Below are 23010 nucleotides of genomic sequence, written 5' to 3'. Positions count from 1 at the left end.
ACAAAAGTATTTTGAATATCATGCTGATTTGTTCACTGGTTATAGTGACATTCCAGGTCAATATAGCATTGAATTAAACCCAGTAGTTTCACCAGTGTATCTTTAGTAAAATAAATGTTTGTGGCATTAAGATAAAGAACTGAAAATGAATTAAAGTATGCAACTGCTGTGTATAATAGCAAAGCAGACACACAACCCATTCCATGGGTGAGTAGTATGGTAACTGTAATTAAACAAGATAAAGTCAGAACATGTGCACACCCAGATGATCTGAACATGGCAAGTGTAAAGAAACATTATCTACTAAAGACTGCTACAGAGGTTGCATTCACAATGTTAAGACTTAAATATTTCTCTGTGCTTGATGATAACTAGGTCTTCTGGTAAAGCCAATTGATCTAAAGATTTCAAAGCTATGTACATTTAACACACCAATGAAAAAATACATAATTTTCTCTATTTTTTTTTTGGCAAGAGGGGATACAGATTCTTGAGAATCCTACCTTGACCTTTCTCTAGTGTTTATTGGCCTTCTAGAGAGTTACTGCACAGGTTATTGAGGGACTGGATGGTGTTGTAAACATTAATGATGACATGTTGATATGGGGCAAATGCAAAACAGGACATGACAGGAGACAGAGAAAGTTCCTGGAGAAGTTGAAACACAATAACAATTTCAAACCAATCAAATTACAGTACACCTTGATGAATCAGGGTATGTAACCTGATCAGGAGTAGTAATCTAAATAAAAAGACCATCAGATACCAGTGCTGACAAGATTTCATGAAAAATGTCATGTTTCACAAGTGTATTCTAAACCTGCCTGAAGTGTCTATGCATCTGAAAGTCTACTCGAGAAGGACAGACTGGCATTGCAAGCAGAAACAAGAGAAAAGTTCCACAAATGCTCCAGACATTAGGATCTCCCATTCTTCATTATTATCGTGAGGCGAAGTAAATTGTGCTGCAAGTTGTGCCCATCAATTTGGCATAGGAGCAGTGTTACTTGCAGTAGAGACAACCATTTGCCTGGGATTATATCTCACTTACTGAGGTACAGACAGGATATGCTCATACTGAAATAACTTCTAGCTATTGTGTCGCCATGAAAAGTTTTTCAGATTTGTAGGTGCTAGGCAGAGCTATACTGAGACAAAACCATAGACCATTACAGAATACTTTTGAGGCACCACTTACATCTTCAAAGACTGCAGTTAGCTTTACAGAGCTATGACTAAAAAGACAGAGGCATATTGCAAGTGCATTGAACAAAGTTTACTTGAAGGAAGAAAACAAAGGAAGAATTGCTGAAATTAACTTAGAAGTAATGCAAATTCCCTACTTCCCAATATCTAATGACAGGCTGCAAGAGGTCATAAGGTGAACAGAGACTAATAGAAAAATCAGCTGCTGACAAAATTTGTAACATCAGAATAGCAAGAAGCCCTAGTTAGGACCAAGTACTGAGAAATATATAGGTTTTGACAGTACAAATATAGATTAACTAGGTGCAAGGTCTGCTGTCCAAATCAAACAAAGTTGTTGTCTTTCGGCTTTTCCCGGTTAGGGGTCGACACAGCGGAACTCCGGTCCGCTAATGATTGGCAGTAGACTTTCACGAAAGCCAAGGTGCCACTCAATGTTCAACCTTTAACGAAGGCACGCCCATTTATGCATGTCTTTTGAAAGCCTGCCCAACTGCGGGGAGGACATGCAGTCTCCACACAGAAGGCACTCCCCGCACTCCAGCCGAGAATTGAACGGGAGAACCTCTTGCTGTGAGGCAACAACGCTACCGCTGCACCACCGCGGAAGTGTCCAAGTAATTGTGCTTAATCAGCTCTGAGAGAAAATACTAGGGTGAATGTACAAGGCATACCTTAAACCTGTGAAGGGTAAAGAAAGAACATGCAGTGTTATGTTTTGGTCAAACATCTTATCAGCAAAATATGATAAAGAACTTTCAACTGTGTAACATGCATCATAAAAGTAATGTGAAAAAAGTGGATTTCACATGAAATTCCAAAAAGCCGCAGGGAACTATTACCAACTTTTTTCATTTTAAAACATACCTCTCAACCTGGAATCATCAAAAATCTGGATAAAGGCCCATGAAAAATAGGTACAAATCTGTATGCTGATTAACATACAATCTGCATACATAATTATGTAACCCTACCCTCTCCAGTGGAATTTTGGTATACCAACTTTCAAAATACAAACTGAAGAACAGACAACCAAAATATAACCCTAGACCCTGTAGTAAATTGTAACCATTTTTTTTTAAATGTGTAGCAATGACGTTCACTGGGAAGGGACAGGATGAACCGTAGGATTTTGTTTTTGGTGACTTGCAGTATGTGGGTTTTGTGGTAAAAGTATGGCATTTAATGGTAGGCAATATTCTAACCTTAGCAAAAGAATAGTACAGTTTGCTAGGACCTCCAAAAGTCATTCTTCATGGCCTACTGATCAGTGGTGTAGCTCAGACCTCCCAACCGTCCCGAATTACTTGTTTTTTTTTACCGAGTTTTGGGGTCCCAATAATGAGGTGCCACGATTCCCGAGTGGCACCCCATTATTTCCAATTTTTCAATCTATTTTGTTTTTCGCGCTTTTGGAGCGGACGTCATCATGTGCGCGATGACATCAGCTCCGTCAGCATGCCGCGCGTCTGTTTGAATGCTGGACTGCCATTCGGGCAGAACACAGGATATCTAAGCCGCTCGTCTACTTTTTAAGCCAAGTCCGACTCGTAAATGATATAATACATTTATGTTTAAGCCAAATGAATGAATACTGCTGCACTAGCTGCCGTCCGGACAGGATTTCAACTGCAGAGCTGAAAGCCACGTGTCTGTTGCTGTTTAACTGCAGAGCGAGCAGACAGAAGGTACCATAGAATGCAGCTGAAGATTTTGTGTGTGTGTGTGTGTGTGTGTGTGTGTGTGTGTGTGTGTGTGTGTGTGTGGGCATGGATGACTATGTTTGCATGCAAGTACTTGTAGATTATGGTTAGAGTACTGGTTGGGGAGGGAATAAATATCGTGTGTGTGTGTGTGTGTGTGTATTTTAGGATTATAGTAAAGGTTAAATTAAAGGGGATGTACTTAATTGTGTGTGTGTGTGTGTGTGTGTGTGTGTGTGTGTGTGTGTGTGTGTGTGTGTGTGTGTGTGTGTGTGTGTAACTGAGCCTCTCTTGTTTGGTGGTAGTGTTACAGAAGTTTTTGTTAAAGTAATGTGTAAGGTTAGGGTTAAGGCCAGTGACAGGGTCAAGGTTAGGGTTACCATGTATTGATAAGACAGTGCAGGAAGGTGTTAGTAATATGTGCCAACTTTAGCCCTATACTTTTACCTTAAAAAAATTCCTTAACACTACAATTCATCAGAGAAATTAGAGGACAACATTATGGAGGGGTCTAGAGTAAATATCGTGAAAGAAAAGTCACTGTATAGTGTCAAATGGTTTGCATTCAGTTTTGTGATACAGTAATTAATTCCATTATAATCCATTCAGGCACATAAGAGACATGATTTTAAATCTGAGTTACTGAAACAATACTCCTCATGCTTCATTAACAGCTAATAAACTTTATTGCAAAAGCCATTGACAATGGTGAGTGGGGGCTTTGAATACCTTTGAAGAAGGAATAAATAGCCATTATCAGATGAAATCCTTTATGGCTGTGTACATTTTTAATTTCTGTTTACATAATGATCATTAGGATTCTGACTTTTGCAACTTAATTTCACTTTATTTATGTTTCAAATGAATTTACTTACATGGTATTTAGATGGATAATAAATACATGTATTATGGTTGTAAATTGCATATAACATATTGTTACACTTACATACTCAGGTGGCTTTTCATATTTTTTCTCATCTTTTTGTTTGCAGATGGATTTGTTAAACAGTGTTATAACTTAATTGCTGGTGTACTTTTATTAATGGCACAATATATTGTGCATCAGATAGCTGTAATAAATGCTGAACCACTAGGAGAATATGCTTGTTATTTAGCATCCTATGCAATCAGCATTTTTATGTTTATAGGTGATACCTGTTATTTTACACGATATTAGCAAAGGTGAGGCAGCATTTTGCTCATCAAGGCAGTTGTAAATATGTTTAGTTGTTGTAATTCAGGTCTACTGTCTGCCCTCTGTCTGTATGATAAATTTCTCACCATTTCCAGCACTAATTATGACTATTAATGTGCATATCTAAAAATGTTTTCAGTGTGAAAACAGTGCCATGCTTTATTTATTTACATACCTTTTTCCTTTCTGTATACAAAAGGATTTTTATCAAGTATGTGTAAAACACTGTTAATATTTTACATTTTGGATTATTAGGACATGCATTTTACCATAGTTGACTTATTCATAGCAGTTCTGCAAAAAAGCTTTATGTATATCAGTTTTATACAAAGACTCTGCTGCTTTCAGAGATTCTGCTTATACAAGATATTCTGTTTTATATTACTGGATTTCTAGTACCTTAAGATACAGGTAAAAAGAGCCTAAAGTCCCTAGCCATCATCACTTGCGAATTTATACCTCACATTTTTGTTCTGTTCCTTATTAAATCTCTGGTTTTCAGGATTTGCGTTAAAACAAAACATGTTATTCTAGCAATTTTCTAAGTTTATAAGATCAGTATTTGAAATGTGTCCCTATTTTGAGGCTGTATTCCCCCATTATTGGCTTTGTTCTGTATTTTTGTGCTAAGAGGTTGACAGCTATGGCGAGAAAGAACTGAATTCACTAAATGATAGCCATTTAAGTTTGTCTTACTGTCCTTCAGGAAACTGCTGATTTAGCTTAGTGGTATGTTACTTGGCAGTGAAATGCACACTGGTAACACAACATTTTATGCAACCAACTTTCCAAAATTATATAAGCAATGTTTAAAATGTGTCCCTGTCTTTTGGCCTTTTGCCCCCCCCCCAACTGAAAATACGTGCAAGAAGCTGGGCAACATGCCTATGGCTTACACTACTATGATTATATATATATATATATATATATATATATATATATATATATATATATATATAGATACTGTGCAGAAGTAGACTTATCATGGAAATGTTCTGAATAGGGCAGTTTTGTCATTACTGGTGCATGCATTTTGCTTCATTGTCTACTGGAAAAATGTTCAAACAATACATTTAACATGCAATTGTGTGTGGAAGTAGACTGTTATTATGGAAATGTTCTGAATAGGGCAGTTTTGTCATTATTGGTGCATGCATTTTGCTTCATTGCCTACTGGAAAAAATGTTCAAACAACAAATGTAAAAAGCAATTGTGTGTGTAAGTAGACTTTTATGATGGAAATGTTCTGAATAGGGCAGTTTTGTCATTACTGGCTCATGCATTTTGTTTCATTGCCTACTGGAAAAATGTTTAAACAATAAATTTAAAATGCAAGTGTGCTGTACTGTACAAGGAATATAATTTAAATAAAGTCAGGAAGGTGTAGCAAAGAATGCATGTATGTTTCTTGTTTTGTGTGCAAGGGGCCTATGATTTGAAAACAGCCCAAAGGTCATCTTTACCCACCACTGGCCAGATGCATTTTCTTTGGATGTGGTGTGGGTTTCAATGCTGTCAATGAACGTGAGTTTCAAGGGCAGAGAGGTATTAATGCCAAGTCTATTTTCATTGTGAGACAGTATTGCTTTGTCTTACAGATATTGTCTCTTAGTGTTTGTGCATTGTGCTATAAATGTAAAAATAAAATCCAAATAATCACTATAGAAGTGAAACAGCATGCACACATTGGTGTTTATGGTAAATGGGGCGAAATAGCCAGGTAATGGGACATTGGAATGGCCGCAGGGAGACTGGTGCTGTATTTTGGTTCTGTTCTTCAGTATGTGTTTGAAATTTGGTATCCCACAATCCCATTGGAGTGGGTGGGGTTGTGTAATTATATATGCAGATTTTATGTTAATCAGCGTGCAGATTTGTACCTATTTTTCATGGGCTTTGTCCAGATTTTTGATATTTCCAGGTTGAGAGGTATGGTGTAGCTTGAGTTTGTACCGCCCGGGGCAGTCTGAGTTTGCTGTCCTTCCCCCTCACAAAATCATGGTCGAATGGAGCCCCCCATATACAGTCCTCCCCTCTGCAGCCATTCCAATGTCCCATTACTTGGCTATTTCGCCCCATTTGCCATGAATACTGTAATGTGCATACTGCTTTACTTCTACAATGATTATTTGGATTTCATTTAAAACTTTTATTTTACATTTTACAGCACAAATACTAACAGACATCTGCTAAACAAAGCAATAGTCTCACAATGAAAATAGACTTAGCATTAAAACTTCTCAGCCCTTGAAACTCACATTCATTGAAACAGCATTGAAACCCACCTTCAAAGAAAATGCATCTGACCAGTGGCAGATGAAGTTTACCTTTGGTCTGTTTTCAAATCATTGGCCCCTTGCACATGAAACATACATATATCCTTAGATACACCTTCCTGATTGTATTAAATTACATTCCATGTATAACACAGCACACTTGCTAGAGCGAGTTTTAAATTTATAGTTTCGAACATTTTTCCAGTAAGCAATGAAACAAAATGCACGAACCAATAATGACAAAACTGTCCATCATAAAAGTCTACCCAAACTTCTACAATCTACCAGTATCAGTAAATATGCACAAGCTCTGCAGAAGTAAAAGTCATCTAAATAATTCCACATTAAAGAGATCTGTAAGATCTGTAACCAACGAAGAAGTTGCTGCTAGCAAACAACTTTATATTTCATTGTTTCATCTACAAATCAAGTGCCTGTTGCCCTTGAGGAATAAATTTCGTAAGCTACATTAAAAAATGATATGCTAGTAATACTGCAATAGGGAATGGATGGCAAACTGATAACATGTTCATAGTTACTAGGTATCTCCACCAAAGAGGACATTCTGAGGACTGCAGCATCTACCCCCTTTAAAAGTACAACACAGTACAGCATCAGCAATCCATCTACATACTGTGGGAGTAGAACCCACATCCTTCTGCACCAAAAGCAAATATTCTACCTGTTGTGCTATTAACACAAACAGACTTGGCATAAGCAGGAGAGAGTAGAACCCACAGCCTTCTGGATCAAAAGCAAGTATTCTACCTGTTGTGCTATTAACAACACAAACAGACTTGGCATAAGCAGCACTAAACTTCTCTCCCCCTAAAGAACTATGCAGCACAAGAAATCTGGAAAAAGCCAACATTTATTGGGGAGGGGAACAAAGGCCCAAAAGCAGGGACACATTTTAAACATTCTTTGTATAATCTTAGAAAAGTTACTAGAATAAAATGTTTTGTGTTTCCTGAAAGATAGGAAGACTAAACTTAAATGGCTATCATTATTTGTTGAATTCAGTTCTCACTGATTTGCCAGAAAACCACAAAAGTATGAGCCAAACATTACAGACATTCTGTAAAACTTAAACAGTTGAGAACTATGGTTAAATCCTTGAATCACTTAAATTAATGGTGGTGGTATGGGAAGAGAATTTAGGCTCTTGTTCCTTGTACCTAAGGTACATGGTTCGAGTCTGAGTAACTCTAACCAGCAGTTCTACCTAACACACACACACACACACACACACACACACACACACACACACACACACACACACACACACACACACACACACACTCTGCAGCCATTAAGATGTAAAGCAAGTTGTTTCTCAAAAGTAATGCCTACAGCTGTGATGATGCCTCACAAATCAGCCGTTAAGTAAAAGTTAAGCACAGTTTCTCCTGCCATTTACACACAAACACTGCAGCCGTTATGTAAATATAAAGCAAGTTGTTTCTTAAAAGTAATGCCTGCAGCCATGATGACACCTCACAAATCACCCGTTAAGTAAAAGTTAAGCATAGTTTCTCCTGCCGTTTACACACACACACACACACACACACACACACACACACACACACACACACACACACACACACGTAGTCATTAAATAAATGTAAAGCAAGTTGTTTCTCAAAAGTAATGCCTGCAGCTGTGATGATGCCTCACAAATCAGCCGTTAAGTAAAAGTTAAGCACAGTTCCTCCTGCCGTTTCTCAAAAGTAATGCAGCTGTTAAGTAAAAGTTAAGCACATATGAAAAGTTTCTCATATAACAGTACACGTGCAGCCGTCGTAAAAGTAACACACCTGCAGTTCTCTTGCACACACATACAAATTTTAATTTTTTACCAGGAGGAGGAGCCGGGGGAAGAAAGATGTGCTGTGCACCGCCTGAACACAGACCGGTCTGCAGAAGCTGACACTGCACGTGATGACATCAGGAGTAAAAAAAAAAAAAAAACAGGAAATTCGGAAATTAAAGGGGCATTTGGAAATTAAAGGGGCCACTTGGGAATTCGTAGCACCCCAATATTTTGCCCTCAAAACCAGTATCAACAGAGAAAATCGGTACGGTTGAGAGGTATGTTTTAAGACCTCACATTATCTAATGTGTGTGGATTAGTATACAAAGCATCCAGAAGTGATTAAGATGGGAGGTACTTCATCTAATTATATCAAAATGACATTTAAACAGATATTCTTCAGATATGGGATTGTTAATGTCTTTATCTCGGATAATGCCCCTCATGTTTGAGAGCCAAGAGCTTCATAACTTTACAAAGGAATGGGAGTTTAAACAAATTATCAATCTAAGATATTCACAATCCAGTGGTGAAGTGGAAAAAGAAACACAAACTGCTATGGACATTATGAGAAAGTGATCTGTTAGTGCAAAGCAAGACCATTACATAGCTTTAATGGAGCAGCTGTTACCACCTGTTGGACTGCCTCCTTCCCCAGGTACCAAATGATAAAAGACTCAAGAGGAAACTATGGATGTCTTCAGGGTTGCTTCACCGTGAGGCTACACAAACGGTGAAGAAAGTCTACCAGTCAGTTCAGAGAAGACAAAAAGTCTATTATGTGTTACCTCCAAGTGAAACAATGTAAATTCAAAACTCATCCAATAAGCATTCCGAGAAATAACCAACACCTTTGTTTTATACTGCTGAAACGAATTTATGGTCATCTACTCATGAGAAACAGGATTTACATCATCCCAGTACACTGATGGTTTCTTTCAAATGCTGCCAAAAGAAAAAAGAATAATCTTTGGAGATGACAGAGTTGCTGCATATGGAAAAAGTACCAGTTCTTCAAGATTACATTGAAAGATACACGTTTCCAGACTGTTTTTACCTGAGAAGTCAGAGACTAAGATGACTCAAGCAGATGCAACAGTATGAAAAAAAAGAAAAAGATATGGAGAAATCAATGGGTGGCATGACTTCAAAATGTGTTCCAACTTTCCATACGACAGTAAAGGATGATTAAAACAGCTGCTACTAATTACTACATTTTTATACTTAGTAATTCTTTAATGTATATATAATGCTAATGCATGAGGTATGTCACGTGACCTCCAAATTTAGGCAGTTCTTTACCAATACAGTGAAGAGATCAGATGATAATCTATTGACTCCCTTGTGTATCTTTGCTACATTATGTGTTAAAGATTGACAACACAGAAAAGAAACACAAAATACCATGGCTTTCAGATTCCTTCAGTTTATATGGTCAAGAGTTACTGGCCCTCCATTAACTGCATAACTCTGTACTCTTCTACATTAAGCATAAGCTGCCAAGACCGTTACTACCTCTACAACGATTGTAGTGCTTTGTTGTTTGTTTTGTACCTATCACAATATCAACCTTGCTTAAAATCTTGGTTTCATCTGCAAACAGGCAAACAATACCCTCTATTTCACCAGCAGTGTCACTTTTGAATGTCTTTGAAAGTAAATACCCCAATGGACTATGCAATTACCAAGACTATTTTCTTTACCACCACCCTGTATCTCAAACACGGTTTGATGTGAAAATGCACCAAAAGCTTTGCTGAAATCCAGGCATTAATATGTACCCCCTCACCCATGTCTACTACCTCTGTAAAAATCACAAAAATATGGCTATGTTAACAGGATCATTCTAGAAAAAAACTAAAGCTATCCCAGTTAATCCACATTTACAGGTATTCTTGTAATATTCCTTAATTTAGACAGGCTGTAAAAATAATTAAAAGAAAACCACATTCTTACTTGGCCTGCACTTTCAAGACATTTGGGCAGACATCCTTTGCAAATACAGCCTGCAAGGACTCACATTCTTGGAAGGACAGGTTGTGAGTCTTCGTGATTCCTGTCAAGAACAATAAAACAGAGAATGTTAAAACAGCAATAGATAGTCACTATTCATAGGTTAAAACAGCCAAGGCAATATCCATAAACTACTCAGTTTACTGGAATAAAATCTTACATCCTACTTGCAATCATAGCTTATGAAAATAAAAGGGCTAGAATATGTCTGGTATTTTGCAAAAACAGAGTGTGTGAGAAATAAGACAGCATGGTCTACATGCACTCTGTATTTACAAGAACAATAATAAAGGTCTAAGCCTTTTAATCACAAATTCTCATATGTGGAACTCAACTTCAGAAGTTCATAATTGAGCCTGGTACCACGTTTACAAGTTTCAAAAAGAAACTGAAATATTTATCTACTACATATGCACTTTGTACACAATAAAAACAGTTTCTCACTGGCCCTCCTGTAACTGCAAAACTCTGCAATTTCCTACATGCCTACAGATTCCCCTTTGTGAGTATCATGGTGGAAAACTAAGAATACAGACTTCCCTTCTCCAGCCAGAGATTCTAAACTATCTAGGGGATCCACAAGTGTTTTCAGGCCAGTGAGATATCCCACCATCATGTCCTGATCAGCTTCGAACATCCTACCAACTGGACACCCCAGGAACAACTTCAATGGGGGACATCCACAGGACAAACTTATAAGATTCCAAAACCACCTCAGTTGGTTGTTCTCAACGTCAAGCTTCCCCCTTGCCATTACTCATAAGCAGGATCCCACGTTACTTTAACTTCTCCATTAAACTAGGCTTTTCATCACTCTCCTTCATAGGAAAGCAAGCTGCTCTCTTCATACAGAACACAGAGGTCTCAGATCCAAACATGGCAATTCTAAGCAAAATGGCATCACATTCATTAGCAAAAAGCACTCAAAAGCATAACAGAAGTCACTGTCAAATGAGACCAAAAGAACTTCTGCAAGCCACAGAGATTCCAGCTCTACATCCCCAAAATAGATGCCCTCTGAACTTAGGCTGCATTTCAATTCTCTATCCCTGAAAATCATGAAGAGGAATGTCAAGAATGGAGAAAGGTAACTGGAAACGTATGTTTTGGGAGTGTAATGAGTTGGCAAATTTTAAAAATTCCATGCAGAGTACTCTATCAGAAATATTGGGTGAGCAAATGGCTATAAGGAAATGATTTTCAGTTGAGCTACAGGATCTGAATTGCTTAGGCATAGTAAGGTCTTAAGTTTAATTTCGTTGGCTGCCAAAAAACAATTACTAAAAAATGGAAATCAAAGTCTACACCAACTGTACTTGAGGTAGTGCATATTACAAAAGAGATAAAAGAACTGGATGACGGATCTTTATAAAAGGGAAGGAGCAGATTACACAGAAGTAAATGGAAGTTGTGTGAACAATGCATGCATAATAATGTTAAGGAAGGGGAGTGAGATTTAACAGCAGGCAGGAATTCAGCAATTTTTTGTAATGTTGGGCTGAGGATTGAAGCAAAGAAAATATATGTGATGTTTGTTTTCTTTTCAGATAAAGTATGTTTGGTTTGTCTTAAGTAATAAAAAGAAGAATGTTGAGTAGATACACTCCTGGAAGAGCCAGATACCAGCTTCATACAAATTTGGTTTAATACCAAGAATGTGGGCCCCACCACTCTCATCGTATGCACACAGAGACCAGACAACATCATAAGCCTACCTCAAATCAACAAAATAAGTGTAGACTAGATTGCCGAACTCCCATAAGTCCTTATAAAACTATGCACAGCTGTAAGAACAGGTTCCACTGCCAGAACTTAATCAGTATTGTTCCTCATAAATCCAATGTTCAGCTATTGGTCAAGAACTTCTAGTCAGCATTTTGACATAGGCTTCTCCAAGAAGGCTGAGGATTATGATCCTTCTATAGTCCTAATACATCCTCCGGTCATCTGTGTTAAAGACGAAACCACTATCACAGTTTGCCAGTCCAGAGTTACTGTCTCCATTTCCCATGCAACAACTAAGAGCTGCATTAGTAAAAAAAGAAACCACTCGTTGAGCAGCAACAAATTTACTGAAGTAAATTCAACACTCAGTATAAGTAAGTGCTTTCGTCAGGCACATAGACCAAACTTCTTCAGACAATAAAAAAGATACAGCAGTTCAGCTTATATACCATCACCCCCACCCCCAATAAATACTAATTGACATCAATACAATACAATTCAATAAAATGAATGTAAATACACATCAGATACAAATATAATTCGACCTACATATCTTAAAAAAATAAAAAATAAGTGTATGTACATCTTAAATATGTTACTCACATATTTTTTTTTTAAAATATATATATATATATATATATATATATATATATATATATATATATATATATATATATATATATATATATATATATATATATATATATATATATATATATATCTGTCCAATACCCTAAGTTTTAATTTACTGAGTATGGGCATTAAGAAAGACCTGCCACCAGGTCTCCCTATCTTCCAACCATAGTTTCCAAGGTTCCCCTCGCTCACCCTTCCTAACCTGTTGTAACACCACAAATTTAAACACATGGTCAGGAAAATTTTGATGTGTCTGCATAGGGCATTTTTTTCTTCTCTCCTGCGAATCTCATAAAGGTGTTCATAAATAGGCTGTCTCAACTTACGTTGAGTTTTCCCAACGTAAAAACCAGGACAATGGGAACAAAGAGCAGCATAAACAACACGACTGGTGAACACAGAGACTTCCCTTTAGCCCAAGCAAGCACTGGCCTTCTAGAAACTTCCAAACAGTTCAGAACAGCAAATCTGTAACTGAACTTTCTTAACTTTCAGAAAATGGGAAAAGAGCAAGATTTTTTTTTCTTTTTGCTGTAGTTTAAAGGTAGCAGAGATGCACAAGCAGCAAAATAATCACAACAGTGCAATAAATGACCCCACACTTGAGTGCAAGGCCAAAATGAGGTAAAATACAGTTTTTAGAGAAAAAAAAAAACGATTTTAAATTAAGTGCAACACAGGAAATGCAGTAAATAGACTCTAGATGTATTCCAAGTACTGTTACTGTTACAGATATAAACTTGAGCAAGCCGGAAAATGTCAAAAAGTAGGCGGCAAAGCAGTAAAACCTAACAAAAAAATCAGAAGAAAATGCTTAAAATCACAAAAGTGGCTACTTTTCTTCTCTCAGCATTTTCTCCCCTTAGTAGGTGCTTCAGCAACAACTAGCAAGCCTAAAAAGATACCTCAAAGCTGGTTACATAGGACAATGCACTTGAGCTTTACCATTTTCAAATCACCATAGGCAAAATCCAATACCACTTCCTTGCAAGTTACAGGTCCCCCTCTATGACCCAGGAAACCCATACCATGTATTTAAACTCAATAGAAACACTCACCATCTAAACCAATACCATACTCATGGGCAACTTCAATTACCCCTCTGTAAACTGGAAATCACATACAACACCAAATTTACAGGCACAGAGATTCCTGGATTTTGTAAACAGAAACTCCCTGGATCAGCTTGCCAATACACCAACAAGAGGTGTAAACATAATGGATCTGGTCCTCACTAATATGGGAGAGTGCTGCACACCCCTAGTGTAATGTCTTCTTTGGTAAGGTCACACCACAGAATGGCCTTCTTTGAAGTAACAATAAAACCTGGAACCTCAGCTAACCCTGGAATATTCAGGAACTACTCTAAGGCTAACTTCCTACTATTAAGTGATAACTTGGCAAAATTGTAAGCTCCTATAAACCCTGAGAACACTACTGCCTACGCAGAACTGTTCATAGAAACCCTATATAAGCATGTTAATAGCTGCATAGAGACAGCTGTACCCACCAGTAAGAAGTACAGAATTAATTCAAAAAGCAAGCCACCCTGGTGGAATCATATCATCAATAGGCTGTATAATAGAAGGAAGAAGAGGTGCAGCACCCAGCAGGATAAAAGTAATCTCAAACTAAACAACTCAGTGAATAAATAAAGTCTACCAAAGCCAAATTTGAGGTAAATTTGACCTCCCAGGCCAAGGACAACCAGAAGGCATTCTCAAGCTATGTTCACAACCTCAAAGGCAATACACAACTGTGTGTAGAGCTCACTGTAAATGAAGCCACCTATACTGAGCCAGAAGATATAGCAAAACCTACTGGCCGACAAATTCAACGCCAGCATTACCACTCCATCCCCCTCAACCTTTCCTGACGAAACAACCATCAAATATAACTCCCCCTGTTATCACTAAGGAACAGGTCCTTAATGCCCTCCCTAAGCCCAAGAACAATGCATCAAAGGCCCAGACAATAACCCAGGAACTCTAAATAGCATGAAACATGACCTAGTAGGCCTTCTGGAATTGCTATTCAACTGTAGCCTCCAAACCGGCATCATGCCTCATGAATGCAGAAAGTACAGTTGTGTACACTTACCATAAATGTAGATGTTCAAGTGTATTCACTGTTGCAGTCATCATATTTGGGTTATCGGCTTGCAGTAGCCCCAAGTCGGCCTGATTATCAAAGTATTGGGTCCTGCATCAGTTGCTGTCTCATCTTCCATGACGTCAGGTAGTCAGGGGGATAAAGCATGCAGCCGATGCCATTACATCAGTTTTTCTTGTCCCAGATGTCAGGTGCACCCATAATGGTAAGTAATTATATACAAGGTAACACCTCCAACAAAAAAGCAAATACACCAAAAAGCTTTAAGCATAGTAAACAAGAATAGAGGTACAGTCAATAAAAGTCAGGGGGCTGGAGGGAGGGTAACCAGGACTGCAACAGTGAATACACTCTAACATCTACATTTATGGTAAGTGTGCGCAACTGTACTATGTTCTTCATGTTTCACTGTTGCAGTTATCACATTTGGGTAGATTCCCAAAGCTAAGGATGGGAGGAGGTAATTAGATAGCATTAGGACCAGCTATAAGGCCCTGCAAGACTGCAGTGGCAAATCCAGCTCTGGAGTTAGAAAAAATTGGCAAGTGGTAATGCTTGGGGAAGGTATATAGAGAACTCCAGGTAGCAGCTTCTAGGATGTCCCTGGTAGGGACACCTCTGAGAAAGGCTGTAGAGGTAGATGCAGCCCTGGTTGAATGTGGTCTTATCTCCTGTGGGGTAGGTTTTACATGATGTTTATAGCAGAAATGAATGCAATGGCCTATCCACTTAGAAATGGTTTGCTTTGAAATTGCCTTCCCCTCTGCCCCTGCAGCAAATGCAACCAGCAGCTGTTCAGATTTCCTGAGTCTTAGTCCTGTCCAATTAAAATATAAGCTGTCTGTGCACGTCCAAGGAGTGCAGTATTTGTTCCCCTTGGCAAATGAATGAACTAATTAAGGGCCACACTGGATACCACCTTGGGCATGAAGGAGGGATTGGTCCTAAGGGACACCCTGTCAGCATGAAAGATGATGAAAGGCTCCACTGTCATGAAGGCCTGTAATTCAGACACCCTTCTTGCTGAAGTGATGGCTAGAAGGAAGGCTGTTTTCCAAGATGGAACTTCAACTCTGCATTTGCAGCTGGCTAAAGGGAGGTAGAGTGAGCTTTTCCAATACAAAGTTAAGGTCCCAGGCTGGAGTAGGGTCTCTCCTGGGTGATCTTAAGTTTTTGGCCTCTCTGAGGAATTGTTTCAGCAGTGGATGAGGGAAGAGGGGGTGGTTCTGTATTGTAATGAGCTGAAATGGCTGAGGCATGAATTTTGATGGAGGAAAAGAAAAGGCCCTTGTGAAGCATCTCATTTAAGTATTGAAGAATATGGGGTAAATTGGGCACTGCTGTGCCCATCCCCTAAGTTTGGCTCCAGGAACAGAATCTTTTCCATTTTTCAGCATAGGATTTTCTAGTACTAGGGCTCCTTGCCTCCACAATGACATCCATCACTTGCTTACTGAGGGATGGTAAAGGAGAGATCAGGTAATTAGCCAGGCTGCCAGGTTCAGGGTTTGAAGTTGTGGGTGCAGAATCTGACCCTCCTGCTGGGACAGCAGGGCAGGGGTCTGAGGGAGGTGCCATGGTGCCAGCACTGACACTGCGTAAGAGGGGGTACCAGTGTTGGCATGGCCAGTCTGGTGCAATCAGTATTGTCCTTGGTTTGTCCTGTTTGATCTTTAGTGGTACCTTGGAGAGGAGAGGCAGAGGGGGAAAGGCATAAACTGACAGGTTTTTCCAGGTGAAGGACAGGGCATCCACTTTCCAAGCTTGGTTGTGGGGAGTACTTGGGCAGAATTTGTCCAGTTGGTAGATCTGGGGGGAGGCAAACGGATCTATCTCTGAGCTCCCCCATTTGTTTCTCAACATGCTGAATATCTTTGGTTCCAGTTTCCACTCGTGTGGGTCCATGAGATTTCTGCTTAGGTCGTCTGCCAGTGTATTTAGCTTTCCTGGCAGGAACTGAGCCTGTAGGTTCACTTGGTAGCTCAAGGCTGTGTTCCACAGAGCCATGGCTAGTCTGTAAAGAGGGTATGAGTGGGTTCCCCCCTGCTTGTTTATGTACCACATAACAGTGGTGTTGTCCATCTTTACAAATAATTGTCCTGGAAGAATGTGGTCCTTTTTTTTTTTTTAAATATTTTTATTCATTTCCAAAAACAAGAAAACATGAATGCAGGTTATTTATGACAATGAAGTATTTACAAATTATTTAAAAAGGTAGGCTAAAACCTCTAAACAGATATCAAACATTAAAACCAAAATAAAGTATTTACAAGGGTGTCTATTGTTGACATATAATTGACTTTCTATACAATTGTTTCCCGATTATAATCTGCTGCAGTCATTATTCTCCAGTATTTCAGTTACTTTTTGCCATGCTACGTACAATGATGCTACGTACAATGATGTAGTTCTTTCAGTTCTTCCTTTAATAGTGTTCATTTCCAGTTGCGATACTGCTGACACCATATTCATGAATTGCTTAAAAGTTGGAGAAGCTTTGGATTTCCAGTTTGATGCAATGTTCTTCCTTTCAACAGCTAGGAGAGTCCATAAGATTACATATTTTGTTCTTGGCACACAGTCTGGTACAGGTACATTAAACAAAATAATAGATTTGGAAATCTGGAATTTATCATTGAATACCATTTGCAGAAAATAATTTATTTTATCCCAATATGGTTTAATCAAATGGCATTCGTAGAACATATGTTGCCAGTCTGCTTTTATTGATAAATCACATCTCCAGCATGTGTATGAATTGCCATGTAAAAAGTCTCCAATGTAATGAAAGTGATGTCTGCTTTGGAGAGAGAAGAATTAGTTTTTTTATCTCTGTCATTTGGCACATGTCCATTAACTGATCTATAATAATTCCATATTTTGTCATTATTATGCATTTTTATTTTTTTGTTTGTTTTATAAAAAGATAAGTATCCCTTTCCAGTAATGGGTTGATTTGTTAGTAATATTATATGTTCTATAAGGTTAGGAACATTTTGTCTTATTGATGGTTGCATTGTTTCTTGTTTGCTTAATATATACTGTCTTAATTCTTGTACATGTAACCACGAACTATCTTCCATATTTAATTTCTGTTTAATATGGTCTATTGTCAGAGGTTTTCCAGAGTTTAGCAATTGATGCCAATATATTAATCCCTTTTCTTTACGCATGTTGACTACTTCCATATTAAATGTTATTATATTACCTTGTGTGTACGCTACTGGATATAAAAGAAATGACCATGCTTTAATATCAGGAATGCTATTAATAAGATTTTGGAAAATTTTTAATGTATAAGCAATGTATTTGGAACTTATATTTTTATTCTTATGTATCATCATATATTCATCAGCCATAGAAAATTGTTTGGTATGAAATCTGTATACTTATTTGCTACTACAAATCCTGATTTTAACCAGATTCTCTCATGAACTAGCTTCCATTTTGATGTATATTTTGTATTTAGTCATAATGATATTGTTTTAATAATGGATGAATGCAAATATATTTCTATGTCTGGTAAACCTATGCCACCTATATCCCAATCATCTAGATGATACTTCATAGCTATCCTTGTTTTTTTTTGGATACCATAGGAATCTTACCATTAAATCATTTAATTGTTTTAGGTGCGATTTAGCTGGTGGCAAAGAACAAGCTTGTATGACAAAGAATTTTTGGAAATATGATCAAATTAATTATATAAAGCCTTTCTTCCATTGAAAAGAAGAATTTATTCCATCTTTGTATTAGATTTTTAATATTATTTAAGGTCTCTTTATAATTTGTTTCAATTGTAGTATCTAGGTTGTTAGTTATTATAATTCCCAAGTATTTAATTATATTATCGGTAGAGATATATTTATGGTATTTTTTATTTAGATCTTTTTTATTAGTATTTATAAGCAATACATTTGTTTTGTTCTCGTTAAATTTAAGACTTGAAAAGTTTTGAAAGTTTTGAATTGAGTCCCATAATGCTTTTAAACTGCTATTATTATTTTTTAAGGTAATTAAAATATCAGCAAAAAGTTGAATTTTAAGCTTTAGGCTGTTGTCTAGTTGTATTCCTTCAATATTTTTATCCATACGTATATTATTTGCTAAGGGTTCAATGACTAGTGCAAACAATAACGGAGAAAGAGGGCAGCCTTGTTTTGTGCCCTTAGTTATTTTAATAGATTTAGACAGTCAAGATCCTAGTTTTATATAAGCCAATGATTTTTCATATAATGATTTTATTAACAAAGTGAAGTTGTTTGAGAAGCCACATTCTTCTAAAACTAACCGCAGATAATCCCAGTTCACTGAATCAAATGCGCTATTTATGTCTAAGCTAATAACATTCATTTTGTTTTTTGTGACATTTATATAATCAATTAAGGAAAGAATTCTTTTAATGTTGTCATAAGTGTTCCTAACTTTTATAAAACATGTTTGATCCTCCTCTATCAAAAGTGGTAGTAATTGTTTTATTCGAGCAGCATGTATTGCCATAAAAATATTATAATCTATATTAAGAAGTGAAATGGGTCTGTATGATGAATACTCACTGGGATCTTTATTTTGTTTCAGAATTGGTGATATTAATGTGTACTTCCAAGAAGGAGGAATGTCTTTACCATTTTTAACTGATGTAAAGACATTCAATAACAACAGCAAAGCCTCATTTGATAGTAATTTAAACATTTCTGGGGTGATATTATCTATACCTGGAGCTTTGTTTAATTTTAGCTTATTTACTTCAGCTTTAAGTTCTGTCATTGTTATTTGTTTATCTATTAGTTGTACCTGCTCCTCTAATAACCTAACTTTAACATTGTTTTTGAGAAAAGCTTTCAATGCTGAATGTGTTTCTGTTTTCTCATTTTGATTATTAAGTTTATGAAAAAATAGCCTAAAAGCTTCTAGTATTCCTTCTAAATCAGATACTTTCTTTTTGGTTTCTATATTATGTATTTCCTTGATTTGATTTGTTTTAATATTATGTATTTCCTTGATTTGATTTGTTTTAATAATCTTTTCAGTCCTATTTGCTATTCTTTGTTGGTTTTTAGGGTTCATTGAATAGTAACATAGTTTAATTTTTTCTAAGTTGATCATTGTTTTGTGGTGTAGCGTCTCTGAGTATTTTTTATTAGTATCTTCTAGTTCTTTTATTAAGTTGGTGTTTCCATTTTGAATATCAAGCTTTAAATTATCTACTTTTGACTGTAATTCCATTAATTCCTTATTCCACTGTTTTTGTTTATTTTTATACCATCCCACCGCTCTTCCATATAGGTATGCTTTCAATGCATCCCATATATATATTTCAGATACATCTTTTGTAAGATTGATATCTAGGAATGTTTGTGTCTCTAATATAAAATTCCTTAAAATCTTTGAGATTTGTTATGGAAGATGGTATTCTTGTTACTGATATCTTTCTCTTGAAACATAAGTCTATCTCAAACGTTATGGTATTATGGTCCGAAAATGGACATGAAATTGTCTTGACTTTATTTAATTTAGAGGTTAAATCCTTTGTTATGTACACTCTATCTATTCTAGAGTATGTATTATGTCTATGGGAAAAATGTGTAAAGAATAGTGAATCTGGGATAGCATACTCATTTATGTCAACTATATTAAAAGTTTCAACAAACTCAGATAACTTTGTTAAAGGTGCTCTCTTACGTGTAGTTTTAGTATTTGTGTCAGTTTCTTTTATAATGCAATTGAAATCTCCAGCTATGATTAAATTGCCTTTGGTATATTGTACAATGTCTTCTAAGTGTTGTTTGGCCACTCTAACACCTAGTGCTGGTATCCAATAAATATACACTAATGTATATATCATTTCATTGATAGATATTGTCACTAGACAAAACATTCCTGAGTTGTCATGGAACGTATTTATGATTTTAGGCATTAAAGTAGTGTTTTTCCACAAAATTACTACTCCCCTTCGCTTCGGATTATAGGTGGAACTTACTAGTATTGTATAATTTTTATTGTTTATTTTATTTATGTCTTCCTGTGTAAGGTGTGTTTCCTGTAAAAATACTAGTTGCGCTTCACATAGCTTTTAATATCTATAAAGACTTCCCCTTTTGCAGCTATTATTTAAACCATTTACATTAAGAGATATACATTTTGCAATTGGATTTATATTAGCTTTGCTTTTATCCATATTCATATACTCGTAACAATGTGTAGATGTGTGTACATGAAGAGAATGACTTGTTCTTTCTTCTTCCAACAGTATTAAAATAGATTATAGACACCCAATAAAAGTAAATTACAAGATCATAACTGAGAACAATATAAGATAAACAACCACCAAACCCCTCCATGAGAAAAAACATCTCATCCTTGAATGATCTAATCATTCAAGCGATCTCTCTAAGTCTGCATTTCAGCATCCTCCCCTGGCCCCGCCAGATGGTAGTTTTATAATGAAAAGTATCTTGTATATCTTTTAGGTATACATGTATCTGTCTTTACAGATTACTTAAATACAGTCTTTATCTATTTTTAATAGTTTATAAAACACTAAGGCAACACAACTATACATAGATTTAATACTTAACTATTTGGTTTTGTTTAAATTGTAAAGGAAAATCTTTTATTTTAATATATCTTTTGTGTAGCAATAACGGTTATGCATCTTAAAAATAATATGCTTGCTGTCTATCTCCCTTATGGTGTGAGTGGCATTCATAGGTATCAAATTTATTGTAATGGTCTACCTATATATATATATATATATATATATATATATATATATATATATATATACATATACATACATATACATACACACACATATATATATATATATATATATATATATATATATACACACATACATACATACACACATATATGTACACATACATAAAAAAAAAATGTTAAGCATTATATGCATCAGTTAACCATGCCACAAGTAGACTAATCAGAAAGTATCCGTAACGATGAATATACCGTTACATTTGTATTGCCACTGGCATATTTCATCGCTAGTGTACCACATATGTCATATGTCAAATAGCAACTCATACTCTTTATGATATTACAGGATTTATCTGCAGCGTTATAACTGTAAGGTTGGAAATATGAGAAGCAAAGTAGGCATTAAATATGCTATAACACAATTGTTTGGTACTTATTACTGTCAACTCTTCTACATACACAGGAAAAGACAACCTTATATGACCATCAACCATTTTCCTTCATTTTTCTCTTCATCCTTCTATTCTCCATTTTTAATAAATATTTGTTTCTATTGTGGCTTCTTTGAATTTAGTGAGGGTACTCCATATCATATTATAGATAATATACAACGTTCAAACAGAGAACATGCCCAATACAGAGACATTCTCAACTCAAGTGGTCCACACCATATATTTACAACACTGCAGTCAGAAATATACTAATGAATATGCAATAACTAGCAGCTTTGCAGCATGTGTGTGTCTCTAACAAGTACATACCTATAGGATATTAAAAACAATAGATAGCACGCTCTTGTTTCATAATTAACAAATTCACACAGCTTGGTATTTACTTTCATAGACATAAATTAGACCTGTGACTTATATGCATATCAGGTACCAACAGCAATATGTTAGTAAATGCCTATGCTATTCAAATCATATTTTAATGCTGATTGGTATGAGATTTAGCTGACAATGGCTTTAGAATTTGTGATGTTATATAATATATATTCAGTATTATAAGTAAAAGTATGTTGCATGTCTATTTGCAATCTAAGGTTCAAGGCTGATAAATTTAGACATACAAGACAATATCTTTAGCCTTGGTTATATAATGGGAGTTACGGTGTCTCTACACAACCATTCATTTTCAGTGATGATGTTCAATATTAATATAACTTGCCTTTAATAAAAGCATACTTATAATTCAGCAGTTCTTTCCTATATATATATATATATATATATATATATATATATATATATATTTATTTATATATATATATATATATAAAACAATATCATAAGCAAGACTGAGATTTTTTCTTGCTCATTACTGCTTAATGATTGTGCTACTTGAACAATTTAATATTTACAGAGTATCTTGATAATTAAACAGCAACTCTTTTTTACCCTTAAAATGCCTAATAACACATAGCTACATTCATGAACCTTAATTGACTTACTATCCTTAAGGTTGAGTACACTAGCTGCAGTGTGTTTACAAATATGTTATATAGTTCCAGTCAAGGACTTAAATATATTAATTTTTTATAAAATTAAGTTATAGTAATTTACGTGGGTGATCTTATCAGAAAAGATTATAGTAAAGTCTGTATGTGTTAACTAT

At 36.1% G+C, this 23010-nt stretch overlaps 1 protein-coding gene across 1 annotated transcript in view; it reads right to left on the bottom strand.

Annotated features, from left to right (window-relative positions):
- RAD9A (RAD9 checkpoint clamp component A) overlaps positions 1-23010 on the bottom strand; it is a 1001807-nt gene that overhangs the window by 447905 nt on the left and 530892 nt on the right. Inside the window, exon 5 of the mRNA XM_044082216.1 lies at positions 10150-10249. Within this exon, the coding sequence (XP_043938151.1) occupies positions 10150-10249 (100 nt within the window). The remainder of the gene's footprint in view (positions 1-10149; positions 10250-23010) is intronic.

Source organism: Protopterus annectens, chromosome 9.part0 (genome assembly GCF_019279795.1).
Source record: "Protopterus annectens isolate FY-2018-M chromosome 9.part0, PAN1.0, whole genome shotgun sequence".
Lineage (NCBI taxonomy): Eukaryota > Metazoa > Chordata > Ceratodontiformes > Protopteridae > Protopterus > Protopterus annectens.
The sequence above is the reverse complement of the archived record's forward strand: the minus strand, read 5'-3'. Positions and strand labels throughout refer to the sequence as shown.